The following is a 24,340-nucleotide window of genomic DNA, read 5'->3' as shown; positions in this document are numbered from 1 at the left end:
GGTTTATTAATAGTAATGAGGCAATTGCTTGGGCAATTAATCAGTGTACTGAGTACTTTCTATGCTTTAAGTCAAGTTCTTTAACAAATTAAAAATGAATAAAGTACCAAAAACTATAAAAACATAAAAAACCATCACCATCACCAAGTTCTCTAAACCTATTATTCACTAATATTTGTGGTCATCGAAGTAACTTTTCTTCTGTTGAGTCTTGTCTCTTGCAAAGTTCACTAGACCTACTTGCTTTTTGTGAAACTAATTTGAGTTCAGCTGTCTCATCTTGTGATCTTAGTGTCGATAGTTATCTTCCTTTAATTTGTAAAGACTCCAATAGTCACATGCTTGGCCTGGGCATTTACATTCGTAAGAATTCACCCATTTGTAGGGAAACTAGGTTTGAATCATCAGACTATTCTTTTATGTGCTTCCGTTTAGCACCACTTCACTCGGCTGTCTTTCTCATTGTTCTATATCGCTCTCCTTCATCTCAAGACTGCACTCTTTTTTATGTTAATTCTGATCAAATCAACCAAGCCCTCTTTTTAGCCATTAGCCAATATTGTGGTTGTTGGTGACTTCAATCCTCATCACTCTAAATGGCTTGGCTCTAGTGTCAGTGACTCTGCAGGCATTAAAGCCCACAACTTTTGCCTTTCTCAATCTCTAACTCAAATAGTCAACTTTCCAACTTGCTTTCCAGACGCCCTGAATCATTTACCTTCTCTACTCGACTTATGTCTTGTTTCTGATCCTAATCAATGCTCAGTTTCTCCACATTTACCCTCAGGTGCTTCTGATCACAGTTTGATCTCTCTAAAACTATTCAAGCATCTCTCATTCAAGCAAGGTCTACAAGCAAATTAGAGCTGATAAATTTTTAGTTTCAAGAGGAATTGATGTTGTTCATTGTTTAATTTTACTATAAAATTATAAATAAGTGTTTGTTTGTTGTTGGTTGTTTGTATTTTTCTAATTTTTATAGCCTGTTTGCTTTTCTTTAAATAAAATAAGACTGTTATTTGTGGACATGTAAGTGCATTTACATAAATTTGCGTTTATTTCAGTATATTTTATATTTCTCTGTATCTTTCTTTTAGATAAAAAAGGTATAAAATTAAGGTATAAAAAATAGTAAAATAGAAAATAGAAAAAAGTAGTAGAAAGTAAAAAAAATTGTGTTGGAAGTTGTCAAAAGAATGTTGTGTTATGCTTCTTTTTAAGGTGTCTGAATATATATTTAGATTTTTAAATTTTTTCTTAAATGGTTTCATCTTTTTTATTACTTAAGATAAAAATATACTAACTGACATTGCCATAAATATATATATATATATATATATATATATATATATATATTATATATATATATATATATATATATATATATATATATATATATATATATATATATATACACACATAAAAATATGGATATTAATAAATCCTAAATTAAATTGTTAGAGGTTTTTATTTTGAATAATAATTGTAATAAATTGTTTTAATTTTTGTTTATTAATTTTTGACCTCAATGGTAAACCAGTTGTTAAGCTAATGAGTTAAATTGTAGAGGTTTATATATCATTTATGTTCTAAAGTAATTGCATTTGATTTTTTTTTTAAATACATTTCTTAATATGAGGCATTTTGATTTTTTTTTCTTTTTTTCTTTTAAATAGTTAAAAATTTATAAAGTTGTTTTATAGATTAGAAACCAAGTAAGAATCAACATTGTGTTTTTATTTTTATTACCAAATAATATCTTTGTTATTAGGATTGCAGATTTTTATTTGAACATTGTTTATCTTTTTTTAGATATGTTTACCACTTTAGACTATTAATATTTTGATATTTTTATTTAATTTCTTTTTTTTTTTGGATGGTTGATTATAGGCTTAAATAAGTTATGAGAAGAAATACTATCAACTTAAAAATAGTTGATAATTTATTGAAATGATTAGAACTAGGCAAGCTGAAATTAATTGTCATCAAAATATAAGAAATGCTGCTTGGTAAGAAGAAATTAATCTATACCTAAATTAGTACATCATGGTTAGACAAGTTAAAAGTAATTATCACATAAATAAAAGAGATAGCCTAGATGAGATTAATCATTCTCAAAATGTACAAAATGCTGCTAGACAATCAGAATATATTGTATATCAAGAAGTGATACTATTCAAGATTGTAATTATTTTGGAAAAATGAGCCAGACCTGTCAGCATTGCTGTTCTTAAAAATTTCTTGATGAAACACATTTTTTATGTTGCCATAATAGAAAGGTAATTTTGCTTCCATTTACATAGTGTAAATGCAAGATTTACAGGAAGTTATATTATAGTTCCAATATCAATTTTGCAATTCTAATTTTGCTCCTTCAGTTAGATATATTAAAATATAAATTATTTTTATTTTTAGAACTTACATATGAAGACTACAATTGCTATCACGTTGACAAGCCTGGTCCTTGGACCCAAAGATATTTTCAAAGATGGGTGCAGTATGGGGGGGTCAGACCACCCATCATTTAGATGGGGTGTCCAATACAGGGGTCAAAGGACCGGTGGGATAATAAAAAACTTTCATATCTATAATTAACAGAAATATTTGTAGACATGAAAGTAGTCGTATAAATGTGTGTGTATATATATATATATATATATATATTTATTTATTTTGTAAATAGTTTTTGTTTTCTTTAACGTATGTATACATATATATATGTGTGTGTGTATATATATATATATATATATATATTTTGTAAATAGTTTTTGTTTTCTTTAACAGTATGTATACATATATATATATGTGTATATATATATATATATATATATAAATATATATATATATATACACACACACACACACACACACACACACACACACACACACACACACCGTTCGTATATATATATATTTTTTTGTTGTTTTTTTATTTATTTTGTAAATAATTTATTTTTAACAGTATATATATAAATTAGGTCGGCAACTTAGTATCGACCTTGAACTGTTTGAGTTTGGCAATAATAATTGACACAAAGAAGTTAAAACATAGAAGTGAGGTAGGCACTTTTTTGCTGACATCTTAAACACAGTCATTAATTCTGATGGTTGATATATATACATATATATCTATACATTCTATGATTTTTAAGTTAAAATCGATTTAATTTTTCCCCATATTTAATAAACAAAATAATTGAAAACACAATTTGATTTATAAAAATCGTTAAATTTGTTATTAAATTGTCTCATTGTTTTTATTACTTTAGATTAAAATATACTGACCAATATTTTTTTAAACATCTTTTTTTTTTGATAAACAACTTAAGATCATTTCAAAATTTTCAAAATCTTTCAAAGTTTTTTTTTTTGTTGGGTAGAATTAATGGATTTTAATAAATCTTTTATTTTAAAAATTGATACCTTGAAAATTTTAATAAAATAAGTTTATTTTTTATTTATTAATTTTTGACCTTTTTGTAAATCTTTTTGTTTTGGTAAATCTTTTTGACCAGTTGTTAAATTAATGAACTAAATTTTAAAGGTTTTTATATCACTTCTAAAGTAATTGCATTTGTATTTTTAGCTTTACATTTGCATTTGCATTGATTTTATAGCAATTTTAAATAGTTTAATTAAATTTCTTTATAGATAAGAAACAAAATAAAATTTAAAATTTTGTTTTTCTTTTTTATTAGCAGTAAGCAAATTGTTATACGGGTTAGTAATAAATAAATAAAAATTTTGTTGTATTTAAAAGAGTATATATTTATTTATCAAAATTACAATTTCCAAAATTACCAATCTCTTGGTTATTAAGCTGTAGGCTTTTTTTTTTTATCATTAAATTTAAAATAGTGTATATTTTTATATAATTTAAAATTGTCTTTAATCATTTAATTTAGTTTTCTTTTTAAATTTTTTTCAAAATAACATTAATTTATAAAAGTGATTTTTTCCTTTTGTTCACTTTAGAGTAATAGTAAGTAACTTAATAGAAAAGATTCTTTTACATTTATTTGTGACTACAGTAGTAATACTACTGGTATTATGTTTTATAATAGTGAAACTGAAATGGATGATGTTTGGCTTGAAGAAGTCATCAGTGTAAATGCTACTAGGCAACTTGAAAATAATCGTCATCGAAATGAGAGAAATAGAGCTAGGCGAGATGAAATTAATTGTCATCAAAATAAGAGAAATATAGCTAGATGGGATGAAATTAATCGTCATCAAAATGAGAGAAATATAGCTAGACGCGATGAAATTAATAGTCGTCAAAATGAGTGGAATAGAGCTAGACAAGCAGAAATTCATTTGAACCCTAATAAGAATAATGTACAAAATGCTATGAGACAAGGTAGAATGCATTGTATAGCAAAAAGTAATATTATTCCAAATAATTATTTAGAAGAAATGAACCAGATCTGTTAACATTGTGGTGCTAAAAAATTTCCTGATGAAAGTCATTTTCTATGTTGCCACAATGGAAAGGTAGTTTTACCTCCTATTTCACCATTTCCGCACGCTTTACAAGATTTATTTACAGGGAATTATGTAGATCATAATTCCAATATGAACTTTCTAAAATATATTAGAAATTATAATGCCTGTCTTTCTTTTGCTTCATTTACAGCTGTGGTTCAACCTTTGAATTGTGGGCCACCATGTTTTAGAATATGTGGTCAAGTTTTTCATCGTATAGGTAATCTTCAACCAGATCAAGATATTCCTCCAACATATTGTCAACTGAATATCTATGACCCACTTGCAGCAGTAATCTTTAGAATGCGACAACATGGCAATGATCTTTGCTTACGTATTTTAATGTTTCATTTGCAAACTATAGTAAGAGAAGAAAACTCATTTGCTCTTGCATTTAAAAACATGGCTGAAGTGGAAGATGAAGAAATTCGTCAAGCAGCTATAGAAGGTCACTTAGTCTCAGTTGTAAAAATGTCTTTACTTGAAGGGCAAGATAGACGTCGCAATAACCTCCCTTCACATAATGAAGTTGTATTTGTTGGTGAAGATGTTTCTCTACCTGCTTCCAGGGAAGTTGTTATTTACCCAAGGGGCCATTCTCTTAAAACTATATCAAGTATGTCTGCCAACTTAGATCCTATGGTTTATCCTCTGTTTTTCCCAAGATGTGATGCTGGTTGGCATAATCAATTGATTCACAACCCTAAACATGCTGTATTGGTTAGAAATCATGTTACTCTATCTCAGTATTACAATAATAGACTTTCAGTCAGACAATTTTTTTCAGTCAGACAATCTTTTATGGCAAGAAACTGTTTCAGCAACATGCTGTTGATGCATATGTCAAAATTGAAGGCCAGCGCCTTGCTTTCATCAGAAATAACCAAAACGAACTGAGAAGCGAGCAGTATGATGCCTTACATAAACAAATAAACAACCTTGGAAATTTCTTTATCCTTAGTGTTATTAATATTTTTGCTCTTTGAATGAGATAATTAAACATGTTGGCTTTTCATTAAAGATAAAGATATTGGTTTCAAAAATAAACACCATGCCAAAGTGCTCACAAAATTAAGTAGTTTTTAAAAATGTTTCTTTTTTGTTCCTTTTTAATTTTTTTTTCTTTTTTTACTTTTTACTAAGTTTTCTACAACTTCCTACTAATATGGAATCACGTAATTTTTTAATTATATGTTTAATCGCCGTCCCTATTGGTAATAAATATTTTTAATTATTTTAATATAGTTTTCTTTACAATAGGCTATGTTTGGCTCCTCGGTCCTGTAGATGGCAGCTATTATAACTGATTGGGAAAAGTGTCTTCAACGTTAATTGTTTTTTAAGAAAAATATGTTTTAGATAGATTTTTTTTTTAATTTTTGTTACATATTTAACTATTTATCATGTAAATAAATTTGTTTAAAAAAAAAGTGAACACAATTTTAAATATATAATTTTTGCAACTGTTTTACATGGTTTTAAAATCTTTTTTATACCTTTTTCAGCTCATTAGGCTGGGTAAAAAAAATAAAGCAATTGCTTTTATTTAACACAAACTAATTGCTCACCTTTATGTGAATACATTTATCAATTTTGCTCAAATTTGTATTCACGTAAAGCGTAACAATTACTTCAAAAATGTCAAGTAAAGCGATTGCTTTTTTTTATTAACCTGACTTATGACAAAATTAATAAAAAGTTTCAAATGAAACTAATAGTTTTAACGCAAAATTAAGACAAACGCAAGGCAAAATAAATTCCGGACATTTTTCACTAAATATTTTCTGCGTTAGCATAAATTTTGATTGGGTGAATGCTGAAATGAATTTATGTTGATATATGTTAACTATAAAGTAAATCGACATATTCATTTATCAAATTTTTTTAAATTATTTTAATTTCTGCTGGATTATTAAAAAAAAAAAGAAATAAGCTTGAGAAATAAACTTTAATAATATAGGAGCCGTATAAAGGGATTAGCCTTTTCCGGAATTGCGGATATACTTTTCAACTTTTCTGGATATCCGAAACAATTTCTATACATACAAGTTTTGGTATAATTTTTGTAAATATTTATTTGAGCTTCACTCATCACTCTTAGAAAAATAAAGAAAAGTTTAAAAAAAATTAGAAACTACTCAGTTAAACGCAAAATTAAGAGGAAGAAAAAGAAAAATATAATCCGGATATTTTACCTAAACAATTTTGAAATAATTCTTGGATGATCTATGCATATAATTCAAGTCATATTTTAACATAATGATTTTGTTGTGATTTGCGCATTTAATGTTCGAACGTTGCAAAATAAATGGTTAACAGTATCTTTAATAAAACTAAGAGTTTTGTTTAACTAAGAAGCCAAGAAAAAAAAAGTAAGCAGAACTAAAAAAATATATTAATAAATTTATATCTCATTAGAGAAAATAAATGAAAATTAAATTGTTATTAATAATTTATTTACTAATAACCCATATTACAGGTTGTCTACTGCTAGTTAATCTATAAATTTTCACAAAAATTAAAGATACAGAAAATACATACTGAATCAAATTTCTTTTTAACAATCACTTGATTAAGACACAGCACACCAAAAAGCTGTCCAAAATATGCATCGCGTTCTTCCTAATTAAACAAAGAAAAATAAATAGTATGAGAGAAACAATAAGTACAACAATTTTAAAATGTGCAAAAGACTGGAAAAAGTGAGAATTGTTTTTTATGCTTTTTTTTAAAATAACTTTGTTTAATTGTTTAATTTTGAACTATTGGTTGTTTTATACCTTGAAATTTAGTTGTTTTATACTTTAGACTGTTGTTTGTTACTTACCCAATAGTTGTTACATACTAACATAGTTGTAACTATGGTAAACATAGTTGTAACATAGTTGTAACTTGGTAATACCATATATTATGTATAAAATGATTGATTTAGATATTCCATTATAGACATTATAAAAAAGGGATTTTATGCAAAAAAAAATTTTGAAAAAATGTAGTTGGTTCTCACAAGTTAATTTAATAACACTAAACTATTTTATAAAAGAATACTTAAATCAATAAAAAAATGTGGTTTATGTTCTATAAAACCCTTTTTTATCAATTTAAATATTCTTTTATAAAACAGTTATAGAACTACAGGTTTATACCTTATTGTTAAGTATTGAAGCTTAAACACAATTTTTTGAAGTTTTTTTAATCTTTTGATTAATGAAAGTTAAAAGCTCAAGAGAAACAATTTTTATTAAGGCAATAAATATAGAGTAAATAAAGAGAATAAATGATATTCTTGTACAAATTTTTAAATCATATTTTTCAATCAGAATACAAGTTTCATGAATATTCAGTTACTTTAATTTAATGAATACTTTTATAGAGCAATAATTTTCAAAATTTGATTTTGAGTTCCTTATTTTGCTTTTAACAAAGTTAAATAACGTGGATCACTTTAACTTTTAACAAAAAGAATAAAAAATATTTTTTTAAGTTGGGCAAAGTAGTTTAACAAAGAAGTTAAAATGATTGAGAACTTCAAGTTTTCTTAATCTACTCGATTTTTAAAGAGTCATTAGCTTAGCAGGGCCTTGTTGGCAAAATTTCATTTAAATCTTAAAAAAAATTATTTTATTCAAGTCATCAGTTGATTAGATTTTTCAGCGAGATTGTTCTTAGTAACTTTAAAAACTTTTAACTTATTGATTTTTATTATCTTGTCAAATTATCTTTATTATCTTGCCTTCATTTTGATATCTTAAATATAATATCTTTATAATATAAAATATAAAAAAAAAACATTTTCACTAAACTACGTGTTTATTGTAAACAACCATTCTTCAAAAAAATTTCTCAAAAAACTCTTTTCAAAAATGATTTACACAATTTGCAGACAATTTGTCTTTTTCATTCAGCCTTTTTCCATAAAGACGTGATAAAAATATAAAAGCCTTTTGATACGCAACTGCTCAGAATAAAAAAATCTTAAATAATATTCTTTTTTTAAATTTTAAATTTATAAAATATATAAACCTCTGCTGAAGTGAACTCTGCTTATAATTTCTGTTGAAGCCCACAACTTTAAAAACTCATTTAAAAGAACTTTATCTATCAAAAAAAAAAAATTTTACTTTTGTAGGAGCCTTAAAATGCTTGCACCAATTAACTTAAGGAAGTCTAAGTACAAGCCAATCTTTTATGTATTTGACTAGCATATTTAAGTTAGCAGTAGCTAACATAAAGCACAAAGTATTTTTTATTTACAATATTAACAGTTATGTATTATGTATAAGTTATCTATTATGTATTATGCATAATTAACAGTCAAACAACAAATAATTGGCGAAAACACATTTGACTTTCAAGTGTGTTCACCAATACTCTACCTTTTTTTGATACCTATCATCTAAAAAGATGCCCCCTAATGTGATAATCAAAACTTTCTTTTAAGTTGTCTTTTTGCTATTTCAACAGAAATAAAATCTTTTTTAATAAAATTTAAATAAAACCAAAAGTTCTCATACCTGACCCTTAAAACTTGACTTTACTGAATTAAATTTCTCCATCATTTCAAAAACTTCAGCCAGATTGATTTGATCAAAACAAAGCAGAACATGAGTAAGAGCTGTGGCATAACCTTGTCGAGCAGCTTTACGTCCTGAACTTAATCCTTTTACCAGGCGTTGTACTGTATATTCAATTTCTTTCTAAAGTAAAAAAAAAAAATTATTAAAAAATATGTACCTTGATTATTTCAGTTAGAAGATTATTGCAGTAAAGAAAACAGAGTAAAAAAAGCTCCAAAGTAGAAACAGAGCCAGAAGAGATTAAAGTTGTCATTGATGCGCCAATTATGAAGCTAAGAAAATTAATCAAGAAATAGACAACTGTTTAAATTGGTCCCTTTTATAAAATAAGTTTGTGGTGCGATAATTGTGAAATCCAATAATCCCACCGCAATAAACTTAACACCTCAAACCCCTTGAGAACCAATAGAAAACAAAAAATTATTTAGTGTGAGTAAGGATATATAAAAAGCAACATGAAGTAGATTAAAATCAGATAATAGATATAATATCACAAAAATCATAATAATGTTAAAAAAAAAAATAAGTTTCATAAACTTTCAAAAATAATATTGAATATTATTTTTTGAAGTTATTCGATACTTATGGTTTATAGGTTGTTGATTTTCAACTTATAACTGTTCAGTACAGATTAGCTTTACCTTTTTATATCTGTCAAGCTGTACTAATTGGCACTTTTCTACAAATTTGGAGAAACAGCCTTGGAAAACTGGCTCATTCTAGGCTCACCCTGCCAACAGGATCCTCATTTAATGTTTCTATCAGCATCCTCCAGCTTCAGTATCCTCACCACCAAAATCCCCCTTCCACCCGCACCCTCATCACCAGCATCCACCAGCATCAGTATCCTCATCAAATTAGGTAACTATAGCAAAATTTATTATGCACATTTATGCCTCTATGTCAGGCCCTTTATCATCAAGTGGGGGTCTTCTATCTTTCATGGCAGCAGATATCTATGCAGTATAATAGTCAAATCATAGTATCTTTCAGCATTACATTAGATAGTAGACAAAATAATTAAAGCAATGAATTCAAGAATGGTCATCAAGAAAATATCCTTCTGGTAATGATATCCAATGAGCAGCCACATATCCCATAATAAATGCCAAGGTACATTATAAGATTAATTTTTGTTTTATGTAACTGTTATGTTAATATTATCTAGTAAATACACCTGTTCAATTATTATTTTTTCTTGTTCATTATTTGAAATAACAAATTTCAAATATAGAAAATTCCAAAAATTTATGTCAAATTTAGCCAAAAATTTCTGAGGTCTTTTGATATTTATTCGAACTTGGCAAGTGCTGACAACAATGAACAAAAACCTAGAGGAAGATCAGAGTTAGAGGAAGTTTAGAAGTTAGAGGAAATTTTGTATTCTTGTAAGGCAGTGCAAAAATCTTTTTACAAGATATTTTTTTATATTTTCATTGAAATAATTCCTTTCTAAAGGAAAGAAACAGCCTAATTCAATACAATTTTTGCACATCACATTTTAATAATAATAAGAATAAATTTTTACTGTACACATACAAATGTGGTGAGTCTCAAATGATTTTTATTTCATTTTGCTTGTTTTTGAAACAACCAAACTTGTTCTTTTTCGCGTAGTCTATGACTTATATATACTTAAATTTGACATGTTTTAAGATATTAAAACATGTCAAATTTAAAAAAAAAGAAATTGTCTGGAAAGATATATAAAAAATTAAAAGACGTCGAATGTTGCAAAAAATTTTGAAAAACTATGGCAGTATATAAATGTATTTAAAACCTATAGAAACATCAAAAGATTTTGTCATACAAGATGCTGATGATAGTGACTTAGTCACAGATTGTGCTGATATACCACCACAACGTGATGATAGTTACTCAGTCACAGGACTCACAGTTGTCACAAATCCTGCTGATATGCCACCACAACGTAATGCTGATAATAGTGACTCATTCACAGATCGTGCGGATATACCACCCAAACATGATGCTGATGATAGCGACTCACAGATCACACTACTTTGGTGAAACCCGTTATTAATTTCCAAGTAAGCTACTGAACAGACCCTCACTTATTTTGCAATGAAAGCATCATATCTGCAGTTATTCAAGACTTACTACAATACGGGGCGTGCCAGCCAGGACTCTGTGATACTTTTAATGATTTCACAAAAGATGACAAGGAAAGGCACTTTAGCACAGAGTGGTACAAAAAAAAACTGTTAAAGGTTCACGAGAAGAAGAACATAATTGTCACTGGTTGATTTATTCCCCATAAAAGGTTGTTCAAATTTTACAAAAGGTGTCTCCAAAATTGAGAAGTACGAATCATCAAAAAGCCATGAAGAATTTGTGAGACAGTTATTTTTAACAAAGTCTCGCATATCTAATGACAAAACAGTTTTTGCAGAGCTTGTGGCCTCAGAGAGAAAACAGATAGAAAAAAACAGGAGGATTTTAGAGACTCATCTTAGATGGAGTATTGTTTTTAGGCAAACAAGGATTGGCTTTTCGTGGACAAACAATTTGGTGGTAGGGGTTCTTTTAATGAAGGTAATTTTCTAGAACTCATAAAGCTTCTTGCTAAATATGACAATGTATTAGAACAGCATGTCAATTAAAGTGACCGCAATGCTTCTTATCTCAGTCCAGATATCCAGATTGACCTTATAAAGTCTTTGGCATCTGAAATTAAAACAAAAATATGTTCAGAAATGAAGAATGTAAAGTATTTAGCAGTTATTATATATTCCACCATATATATATAAGTCGAGTTGATCAATTTTCTGTTTTTGCGATATGTTACAGTTAGTGGAGATTCAACTGAAAGGTTTGTTCAGTTCTTAGAGCTACCCACTGCAAATGCTGAAACCTTTTTTTATCTTCTAAATTCTTCTTTAGGTGAACTGGGTATCCCAGCAGAAATATGCTATGGCCAGACATATGATGGTGCAAGCTCCATGTCTGGTGAAATTTCTGGCTTGCAGAAAAGAGTTAAAGATATTACACCATATGCTTTGTTTACACATTGCTGTGCCCACATTTTAAATCTGGTGCTGGTCCATGCTGTAAATTCTAATGTACAATCAAAATTATTTTTTGGCACTTTAAAAACCGTTTACACATTTTTTACTAGCAGTTTGTCTAGGTTAACTTTGCTCAAAGAAAAGCAACGTCTGAGTGTGTAAAACTTTGCCTTAAGTCTGAAATGTCTCAGTGACACAAGATCTAGAGAAGTAGCTGTTGATTTTACTTTACAGAATATTCCAGCTTCAAAGAAAATTGGTACAGGGCAAATAAAAAATTGTACAGCCGAGCACCTAGCAGTAGCTAAGGGAATTCTAGTATCTCAGAAATTTAAATTTGTTGTTCATCTAGTCTTTTGGAGTTAACACTGGCTTTTCATTTGTCTCAATACTTACAGAAGAGTACTATTAACATAGTTGTTGCTGTCAGCTACATCAAAATCTTTGCATCTTAACTTAAATATATTAGAGAAAACTATGATGCTAGTTTGAATGATCTGGAAAAAGAAACCAATGATTTTGCTTTAAAATCCAACATAGCAACGACTTATAAACAGAAAAGAGTTGAAAGAAAGAAACGACATTATGATGAGCTTGCAATTGCTAAGAGAAAAGAAGATTCCTAAAAAAATTATGTGGTTGATACTTACCTGATCTCACTAGACTCTGTGGTCAGCACAATAAAGAATCGATTTTAACACTTCATGAAGATTGCTACAAAGTTCAAATGTCTAGATTTAAAGCATTATAAGGATAAGGATAGTTTAGAACTTATCAAATTTCTCTCAGAGCAATATTCGATTGATATCACAACACAGGATGATGTTTAAGAATTTCTTTCATTCAGAATTCTTTTTAAAGAAATGGACACGGAAGAGTTGAACATTAACAATGTGTTAAAATTTATACTAACTAAGTTAGTATAAATTTTATAATCTCTGTGACATTTACTCAAATATCACAACATAGTATAAAATATAAATGACATTGCCTATTTCAAGTGCATCAGCAGAGAGGTCCTTCAGAAGATTAAAGTTCCTTAAAACATATTTATGGTCCACTATGAGCGAGGAAAGATTGTTGGTCTTAGCATTACTGACAACTGAAAGATACTCAGTGAATGACCTTGATCTTAAAGTTGTGTTAAAAGGTTTTGCCTGGATGAAGTGTAGACGAATGAAGTTTAATCAAGTTTCACATACCCTACTATTGTTGTATTATTGAGAGTAATATATTAAATTATTATAACTTATTATTATAAAATTAAATTATTGTAGTGTGAGTAATTATTGTTTTTTTTTTATTGCGGATGTTGCCAACATTCAGGGGCAAAATTTCTGAGAAGTCCCTGATACCCCTGCTTCTGAGGGACCTGCCTGCCCCCAGGCGCCTTTTCATGAAACATTCATTCCTCCAGTTGTCAAACCCTGGCTATGCCTCGTAGCCAGGGTTTGACAACTGGAGGAATGAATTTTTCATGAAAAGAATGAATGTTTCATCTTCTTAGATATGGTCTGTTTTTGCAAGAAAGAAACAATAGAAACAAAAGAAATTATCCGATAAAATCTTTAATGAACAACGTTTACTCGAAGTTAATTAGTAAATGGATCCACGCCAATGCTTTATTTGTACATCCTGTAATACATATTGAACATTATATTACTGCAACATTGGTGAATGATTGGAATGCACCCAACTTGGTTGCTAGGGGAAAAGCAAGCGTAAAGGATAAAGATAGATTTGTGGCAAACCTTGACAAGTTGATTGATTTTTTTTTTCTTGACAAGTAATAATTTGGCAATTACAATTCCATAATAATTTGGCAATTAAATTCCATAATCCAATTACAATTCCACATTATGGGCTTCATCGTTACATTCTGACAAATGTAACGATGAAGCCCACATTAATTGCACGTAAGAAAAGAAGAAAAAGATTCCAAAGAAAGAATTAGTTTTTATACTTGGGCAAAGAGCTAAAATAGGGAGTACCGGTCCACATCAAATCGGGCTAGCTGACTTGAAAGAAAACAAAAAGCTATATAAAGCTGGAGAAAGAAGATTGAAGGAAGAAGTAAGATTTTTTTAATTAGTTATGTTTTTAATTAGCAATTTGTTAATAAAGAAAAATTTCTAAAGTAAAATTAATTTTATCTATATTACAAGTAAATCTACCTGTTTCAACCTAAAAATAACAAAATATAATTAAACTTAAGTTACGATATTTTACAAAGCATTAGTTAATAAAAATTCAATTACTTCATCTATAGTTAAAACAAAAAGCGTCTCAAGAACACCAACAAACAACTAAAAGTCAGGAAGAAATGTTTGAATTTGAATTGAGAGAAACAGAGGATCTATTTAGTAATGAATGTTTTGTAACAAACAGCAATACTGAACTCAATCTAATGTGTCAACAGAATGAAGTTCATGAACGTTTACAAGGACAAAGGAATTAAGAAAGTATTTCCAACATAGCTTTAGCAGAAATACGATATGATACAGGCTTACGGGAAACAGCTGCAACTGCAACGGCAGCTTGGATGGATGCAGTAATAATTAAAGAAGATGATACCAAGTTAGTTATTGATTACAGCAAAGTCAAACGAGCTCAAGAAAAAATTATGCAGTCTCTTTCTATAGAGTTTGATACTCAATGCAGGTCTAGCATTATTGATTGCGTTTTTTTTGATGGTAGAATTGATAATACAAAAGTTCAATTAGTAGTCGAAGGTTCGTCTGAATATTATCCTGCTACATTATACAGTATGTCAAGAGCCCGGAGGGAGATATCTTTTCCATTTCACACCTGAAAAAGCTCAAAAACATATGAAACACGCTGAAGTAATTGCTCAGAATATATATGAATTTTTGAAAAATAATGGTACTGATAAAAGCCTAAAAGCGTTCGGTGGTGATTCTACTAGTGTTAACACAGGATGGTCAGGCGGAGCAATACATTGGCTGGAAGTGAAATTAGGAAGAAAGCTAAACTGGCTGGTTTGCACACTCCATACAAATGAACTTCCTCTGTGTAATCTGATAACTACTCTTGATGGAGAGACTCTGAGCAGCAACAAATGGATAGGCAGTATTGAAAAATTATTAAATGACGCAACTGCTCTGGAAATTAATCCATCCTTTGAAAAAATTGATGTCGGATATCTGCTTATTACTCTAAAGAACGAACATTGTTGGAGTTTACATGCCTATGTGGTTTAAAATTAAAGTCGAACACAGGTTTACTGAAGGACCGAGACATATTCTTTACCAGCTTAGCCTTCTGAAACATCAATCAAGTAAAGTACTAGAAATTGTTATGCCAACCGTTCGAGGTTCAGCGTGGTATGGTTTCTCTGAGACCATCATAAAGACCATGCTCTGATCGGAGAATGTAGAGGAAAGAAAGAACGGTATAGAGTTAATTGTGAAAATCAGAGATCCTGGTGATGAAAAACTTCAAACTGGTGATAAAAATGTAAGAGCTAGAATAACTCCAGAAATAAAACCAGATGCAACAACACTTATACAGCTAATCGACTGGAATATCTCCTATGAGCCTATTCTTACTTGTGATCTGACAACAGAAGTAAAACAGATAATATTTCAGCCTATGAATGTTCCGAATTGGCCTTGTCATAGACAGTCAATTGAAAGACGAGTTAAACAGGTAACAGAAGCAGTAAGCAAAGTTTATTCTCATGAAAAAAGAGATGGTTTTATAAGAGGGCAGGACTTATCAAGACAATTGATGTCTACTAATCGATCAAAGAAAGATTTGATTTTAATGACAAAAATAAAAGAAATGTAAATTTTATTTTGTTAAAAAAATTATAATTTAAAATTAAAGTCTTTTTTTATTAAATCAATAACTAAATGATAGATAAATGATTATAAACGGAAACTATTATAAACGTTTTAATAATAATAATAAAAAAATAATTCAAAAAAAATTTAAGCTGACAAAAATATATAACCACAAGCAAACATTTACTATTCTTGAAAGAAATTTTCTGGAAATTGAGGTGAATCCTAAATCACGATTCCTGGTAGCTTAATCATTTCAGATTTTTAAATCTAAGCATTTTTTAGTAAAATTATATATAAAGTTTTTGGAATACAGGGTTTTCAATCTAGAAGAAAAAATAGTATGACACCATACTCTTTATCTGTCCCTTCATGCTGTAAAAACTTTTATTATTCCGGTTTTTTTCTTGCGAGTCAAATCTGTGTTGATATGCCTTTCCCATTTGACGTCGTTCGATATCATAACACCAAGATTTCTTTCTAACATAGTTTCTTGCAAAACTGAAACAATTTGGTGAACCATATTGACTATACCGCATATTAAATATTTCAGTTTTAATTTCTCTTGTTGATATGCATAATTTTACATTTTTCTTTTATTGAAGTTGATTAGCCATTTTTTGCTACATTCAATCAGCTTACATAAGTCTTGCTGTAACGTTCAACTGTTTTCTACTATATTAATAACTGAAATAATTTTTGTGCCATCTACATACAGTTTGCCATGATTAGTTACCTTACGTGTTAAATCATTTATATAGATGACAAAAAAAAGGGATCCATTGATCCTTGTGGTACTCCACTAATTACTTTTTTTCATTTAGAGCTGATCGCGTCAAGAACTATTCTTTGTGTTTGTTCACTGAGAAAACTTTTGAACTAACGTTATAATTGTTCTTGAATGCGATTGTAGTTTAAATACTAATTTTTTTATGTGCAAAAAAGTCAAAAGCTAGAAAAAAGTAAAGTCTAGAGAAGCTACATCTTTTGCCTAAATGTCCTCAAGTACTTGGGTTATTATGTCTAACATTTCGAGTAAATTTGTGCAACAACTTTTGGATGACACAAAACCATGTGTGAGAGTAAACGGTTCTTAGTCAAGTGATTTATCAGTGTGTCTCTTATTATGCTTTCCATCTCTTTGCAAACTATCAATGTGAGCAATACCTGCTCACATTGATATAACCATAAATCTGACATAACCATAAATCTGGAACAACCCTAAATCTGGTTTTCAATCTTCAATAGTAAAAACTGTACTAAAAAAATTGTTTAGCTGGTTACCCATCTTAGGTAAGTTGGCAGTACCTATTCCATTTTCATTCTCAAGAGCTTGATTATGATCTTTAACTTTAGTCTTATCATTTATATATTGGTAAACTATTTGGGGATTTTTCTTAGCATTTTTTGCTTGTTCGTGCTCATATTTCACAAATGCATTTTTAATTTTCTATACTTTATACAGTGTGGATAGGCTAAGTTTATTAAACTAAGGTGTTTTTTTCCTTTTATTTGATTTAGTTAACAGTATATTTAAATTACAAGTTATAATGTTCTAACCATTTTTCTAATGATGGATGATGTTCTAGCTTACATATTCGCAAGTTATTTTTGGTTATTACTAAATCAAAGACATTAATTTCAGTTTTATCATCCAACTGAAACATTGGCTTATTTATATTTTAAAATAAATAACATTCGCCCAGCAGCCCATGAACTTACTAGCTGTTTCATTTGGTTCTTCCAGGTGGGCAATGCATTCATCACTTTAATCAATTTTTGCTAAGTTAAAACCTCCATTTAAAAGAATTTCGATCTCATTTAAACGATTATCCTTAAATGCTTTTTGGAGAGCAATTGTTTCACCATTTTCCACAAATAAACATAATATCGGGACTATTTATTTCTACTTCAATTATTAGTTTGTTGTATTTATTGTTTAATGAAGTTGCATTTCGGTACCAGTATTTAATATTATTACTTGATAACTTTGGGTTGATATTCAGCATTTCTATCAAATCATGATTTCCTTATTTTTAGTACTGGATCATTTACCTGTATCTTATCATCTACAACTTCATCTTGAGACAGGACTACCCCTCTAAATTTATTTAGAGGGGTAGTCTTGTCTCACACAGCATTTCTTAAAACATTTACTTGTGAATATGAACCATGATTTGAATTTGTATCTTTTAGATCATATACCTATTTTCTGATGTTCTTAAAAGGATCCTAAACCTCCGAGATATGTTGCGTTCATATCAAAGAGAATGTTAAAAAAAATTGTTTGGGCTAAATTAAAAAAACAAAAGAATAAATGAATACCAAAAAAAACTAACATTTTTATTTTAGTTAAAGCTTGCCTTCTCTGTTTTATTGTAGGCCTAAAAGTCAGCATAATATATGTCACAATCTACAGACTTGATAATTTATTCAAGCGCGTTTTATTCTTAAGAGTTTCAGTACATGACATTAATTTTTGTTTGTTTGCGTAAGAGGTCAATTATATAAACAAACAAAAAAGTCAATGACATCATGTATTAAAAGTCTTCGGAATAAAACACGTTTGAATAAGTTATCAAGTCTGTAGGTTGCGACATATATTATGCTGACTTTTAGGCCTAGAATAAAACGGAGAAGGCAAGCTTCAACTAAAATAAAAAAGTTGGTTTTTTTGGTATTTATTTATTCTTTTGTTTTAGTCAAAAAAAATTAGCCCAAAAAAATTTCTCTTATCATTCTCTTTAATATGAACAAAACATGTCTTGGAGGTTTAAGATCCCTTTAAATTCTTTATCTGCAAAGGTTATTACAGCTTCATTTTCCTTTTTATAAAGATTAGATCTAAAATATCTAGGATCTAGCATGTTTGCAAGGAAATGAGCATCACTGACAGTCCGAAGATATATAGTTTCCAATTATTTTTTTTTATCTCTTTGCAACTTATATACAGTAACTCTAATTAGTTTTAATACTTTTAACAAATATTCAGCATTTTTCTTTATCTATTTTCTTTATGTCATTTACTTTTCTATTGATCATATGATTCATGTCTCTATTTTTCAAACATTGTCAAAATGATGCTCTAGTTATTGACATATTTTTCAAGTGAATCACATACAGAATTCCAGCATGTTTCAGTAAGAAGTAGTAATTTTGTTCCTTCACCTTCTCTATAATTTGCTCCAGCTTGATAATTATTTCGTATATATTTTATTATATATTTTATTATATGTGTAATATGCTTGCTCACATTTACAATGTTAAGATCATTTACTAAAATTATTTGCTAAATAATTTAGCATATAAGCAGCACACCTATAAGTTATTATTATATCTCCTTCAGATGACAACACTTGCATTGATTTCATATTAGCTGCATTCCCTGTCACAAAGCTTTTTACTGTGCATCCAAATTTATGTGCTAGAGATTTGTTTTTATTGATTAGTAAATTAAACTTGTTTAGCGGTAATTTATTTTATTGTGGTAGTTTAAAAAAGTTAATGTCCATAAAAAAAATTAAAAAATAAAGATAATTTTATGACCTCAAAATCATGATGAGCTAGTGTACTAAGCTGTTTTTATTTAAAACAAGCCTGGAATAGCTAATATTTTAATCAAAATGAAAATTAAATAGTAAATATGTCTATTAAATGCTTATATTTTGATTCGAATAGTTATTGTTTAGATGATATATTATATTGTATATGGAAAATAACTACTTGAATATATACATAATATATTATGTTATATGTAAACAATAACTATTTAAACATATACATAATATATTATATTATATATAGATATATATATTTTATTATATCATATATAGATATATATAATATATTATTATATATAGACAATAACTATTCAAATAGAAGACGTAAGCATTTAATAGGTGTAATTACTATGATTTTAATTTTGCAAATACCCTATTTGTAAATATTGATCAAAAATTGTTTCTATTATGAACATTTAATAACTACTAAAATTAAAATTACTTAAATTACTAAATGTTTAAAATGGTTTAAATCATTTTTAATAAATAATTATAAATAAGGAAGTATTTGCAACTTGAGCATTTATTAAAATCTTAAATAAAATAGTTTTTTTAGCGTAAATAAAAATATAAATAATATATGTATACATATGTGTATATATATGCATATATATATATATAAATTTTTATATATAAATAAATAAATAATATATGTATATATATGTGTATATATATATGCATATATATACAGATATATATACATATATTATATATATACACATATTATATATATACATATATATAAACACTCTTAGCATATATCTATATACATAATAAATACTATTTAAATATCTATATATATATATATATATATCTATATATATATATATATATATATATATATATATCTTTTGCCACAAAAAACAAATAGGCCAAATAAATAACATACTGTAAATTTAATATAAATATGAAAATAATTTTAAGAAACATCTTTATGATTTTAACTTCTTTATTATTTAAATATGCAGTCTTTGAAATTTACTGCCAGCGCACGAAAAAGCGCTGGCCGGACAGTAATTATTTGTCTGGCATGCACGATTTTAAAAAATATTTGTTTTTGTACCTCTTTAATAAGAATTTGATTAAGAAAAAAGATTTGTTGCAATTTAAAAATACGCTTGAAATTTTTTGACGAGCACCTAAAAAAGCGCCAGCTGTAGTATTGGCAGGCATGTGGGCACAAAACTGCAAGAGCGCGAGAGCATTGGTCAAAGGGAGAACACTGAATATGTGCATTCACATTTACATGAAAGTATTTATATGAAAAATATAATTCTATTTGTAAACACAACCCTGGTTTACTTTCCATCTGAAAATATAAAGTTGTTTAAAAAAAATTAGTTTGGTTTAAATTGATATTTTTCGATTGGTTTAAATCATGGTTTTGCCATTTGTTTAAACCATTTGGTTTAAACTTATCAACCTTGCTCAGCTCATTAAAATAATTTTAAAAATTGCTAATGTTAGTTAATAATAAATAATGTAATTAACTCTTGAATACATAACACTAAAAAGACAATCATTTTATTAAACACTACTATAAAAATTACTAATGTTACATAAAACGAGATTTTTAAAAAATGCAAACACACAAACAGTAGAAGAGAGTGAGGTACCATTACACACTTTTAGTTTTTGCTTCATAACTACTTTTTTAATACGCCTTTTTTTTGGGCGAATCATTTAATTTGTAGAACAAATTTATACCTACAAAATTATATTTATAAATTTATTAAAAAAATATAACAGGTTAAACTTGTGAGACTATTTAAAGTAAAATTAGAAATTTGTTTCTACCTCCTTGTAATATATTTGAATCTTTAAAAAAATTTAAAAAAATATTTAAAAAAATGATTTTTAGAATTGTTTATAACACAATGGAGTACTATTCTACACTTTTAGGGCCCCCCAAAAATGCCAATAGACACATTAAAAAAGATGCCATAAAACTTATGAATTTTAAAAACTAATAAATTACTTTGTCATCAAAAAAACACAAACTTCACCACTGACAGGCCTAATGATGTCAAACGATACACCTTTTTTTTTTTAAACATAGCTCTAGTAGTAACTGTTTCGCCATATGAAAGTGGTTGTCACCACTCTTTTATTATTTTGATGCCTATACAATTACAATGTTCCATGGTGCCCTGTGTATCATAGTGCCCTAGTCTCCCCTATTTTTAAATTTATCTTTAAATCATTCATTGATTGCAATTTGCAGAAAAACTTACAAGAAAATAAATAAAAAGATTAATGAAAAAAAATACTAAGTGATTAAGTACAGTTAAAAGAAAAAAAGATTTTCAGTTAAATACAACAATTATTATGTAAGTATTTGCTTATATATTGATATTAAAATAATATATTAAATATTTCTATTAAAATAATAAAAAAATAAGAATTTCAATAATTTATAAAATAAGAATTTTCACTACCAGTAAAATGAAAGTTATCTAAACAAGTGATGCAAAAAAATTAATAGATATTGTATAAGTCATATACAATATTCATCAATGAAGCGAATTAAAGTAGCATATTGTGAACAATAAAACTATTTTAAACGCTTTAAAATTTCAATGATTTCATAGTATATATTTTCCAAATTACATAGTTATTTTTTAAACCTTGTTTTTCAACTGGTCAACCATGACCGATAAGAATTCCTTTTGGGAGTTCTAAATAGCAATTTTAGTCACTTTAGACAATTGTTGATTGTTGATTAGCTCTTTTTTTTTTTTTTTTAGATTATTCACCTCCTTAAGGCCCGAGGGGGGCCACTACAGTCGGGGAGGCTACTCATTTTTTTGTGTTTTTTATTTTTTAGTAGTTATTCGTGGTGCAACCCTCTCTCAACTCTTTAACTCCGAAACACAAACCTTGCCGAGCAAGACCGCTGCGCGGAGAAACTAAGTTGAGCGCGGTACTTAAAGGGACGTGGTGGGAGTCGAACTCCGAACCTCTCGCTTACAAAGCGAGCGCTCTTACCACTACACCACTACGGCATATTTCTTATTTTCCACACTGTTAAACATAATTTTTGTTTAAATATGAATTCTTGGACATTTAAGCAAAGATGCCCCTTTTTGGGTTTTTTATCATCTCAAGCTCTAATCATTGCAATTTTTTACAAAACAATTGATATAAAAATAAAAGAGGCTTAACTTGGATAAAAAAAACTGTGGATTCTCTCCTGAATTGTCCATTTATTTCACCGTAAAAGTTTTCAACATATTTTGATTTTAGTTTTTTAAAATGCTTACTTTGTTGTTAGTGTTGGTAAGTTCTTCTAAAATATTCTTAATTGATTCAATCCTTACTCCTTCATCTAATGAAACAAGAGACCAAAACTGATCCATCAATTTTTTATTGTCTATTTTTATTCTTGTATCATTGCTTGGTACTTCCTTCGAGTTTTCTTCTGCCATTTTAAATTTTTTATTTGTCTTTAAAAATACAAAATATGTAAAATTGAAAAAGAAACATAAAATATAAGAAATTCAAACAGCTCAAGTAAAATTGAAGTTATTTATGAGTTTTTAGGACTTATTTAGGAAATATAAACTGGATTGATAGCTTATAACTAATATTTTAAATAATATAAAAAAATGTAGGCTAAAACTAAACTAAAAGTAAAACAGGTGATTAATAAAAATTAGTTTAATGAACAAAAACAGTACCAAATAAAACCTAAATGTGAGCAACAGTAATAAAATTATTAAGATAATTTTTTCTTTATAAAAATAACATTCATTCAACTCATAATTAACTTTTGAGATGCCTTAAATTTGAAAAATAAATTTGGCCAATGCTTAACACCAATAAAGAAATTTGCTAAATCTTAGTTATGAAAAAAGTATTCATTCAAGTAAAGAACCTATAATTTATTTTTAATTATTGAGGTCATGGTTCTGTTGTTGTCTTTTTTCTAGCTTGCATGTAAGAACTGATAAAAATTTAAAATTAACAGATACTAGAATAATTTAAAAGATAAAAGAGAAACAAGAAAACTATTAATAGCTGATTGAAAGTTTAGATTGAGAAAATATAGTTTTAAAAAGAAATATGGGTTTAAAAAAATCCACATAGTTGAAAATGATAAAAAAAGCAAAACAGTAATAACTTGATATGAAAAGTAGTAAGATGAATTTACTGTCATATATAAAAGTATATGCTGTTTTTACTTTCATAAGTTTATACTGGCATTATTTAGATAGCAGTGAAGAATTAAATATAACTTAAATAGACATTTTCACTTTTATATAATACATCTGTTTATTATATTTGAATTTAGTTTTATGGATAGCATTGTTGTAATACACTAATGCAATTGATATGCTACTTATTTAGGAGTATACATTCTGCAAGGATTGTTTAAAAATATAAAATTATAACAAGTCTTTTCAATAAGAGGTTCTCAACTTTCATTAAAATTTAAAATATATAAATTATATAATTCGAGTATTATTTTAAATTATATAAAACGATTACATTTTACTTTAACTAATTATAAATAGTTTAATATAAGAAAGAGTAATTTTTAGATTTTAGAAAATTTTCATTGAAAACTATTTTAAAAAAATTCAAAATTTTTATCACTAGCTTCTATTGAGGTATAGCCTTTTGAGTAGAAAATGAAATTTGTTTCAAAACAATACTGCAAACTTAATAGAAAATTTACAAGAAAAAAAAATTGAAAATATATTTGAAGTTAAAAAATTAATTTAAGCTTTTAAAAAAATTTATTGTAAAAAAGTATTTATTGCACGTTTTCATTATGATTACATTACGTTTGCCTAATATATAATAATACTTTAATAATATCTAATGTATAATAATACTTAAATAATAAAAATAATAATAATAATAGTAATAATAACAACAAT

The 24,340-nt window shown here is 27.6% G+C and overlaps 1 protein-coding gene across 1 annotated transcript in view; it reads right to left on the bottom strand.

Annotated features, from left to right (window-relative positions):
* Window positions 1-22,912, bottom strand: part of LOC101238922 (myb-binding protein 1A-like protein) — a 112,880-nt gene extending 89,968 nt beyond the window's left edge. The window contains exons 1-3 of the mRNA XM_065815231.1: window positions 22,718-22,912; window positions 9,000-9,182; window positions 7,027-7,107 (exon numbers count right to left, since the gene is read on the bottom strand). Of these exons, the coding sequence (XP_065671303.1) occupies window positions 7,027-7,107; window positions 9,000-9,182; window positions 22,718-22,882 (429 nt within the window). The 5' untranslated portion in view covers window positions 22,883-22,912. The remainder of the gene's footprint in view (window positions 1-7,026; window positions 7,108-8,999; window positions 9,183-22,717) is intronic.
* Window positions 22,913-24,340: the final 1,428 nt, after the last annotated feature.

The sequence above is a fragment of the Hydra vulgaris genome, chromosome 13, assembly GCF_038396675.1.
Source record: "Hydra vulgaris chromosome 13, alternate assembly HydraT2T_AEP".
NCBI lineage: Eukaryota > Metazoa > Cnidaria > Hydrozoa > Anthoathecata > Hydridae > Hydra > Hydra vulgaris.
Note: the sequence above shows the minus strand (reverse complement) of the source record. Positions and strands in the feature narration are given on the sequence as shown.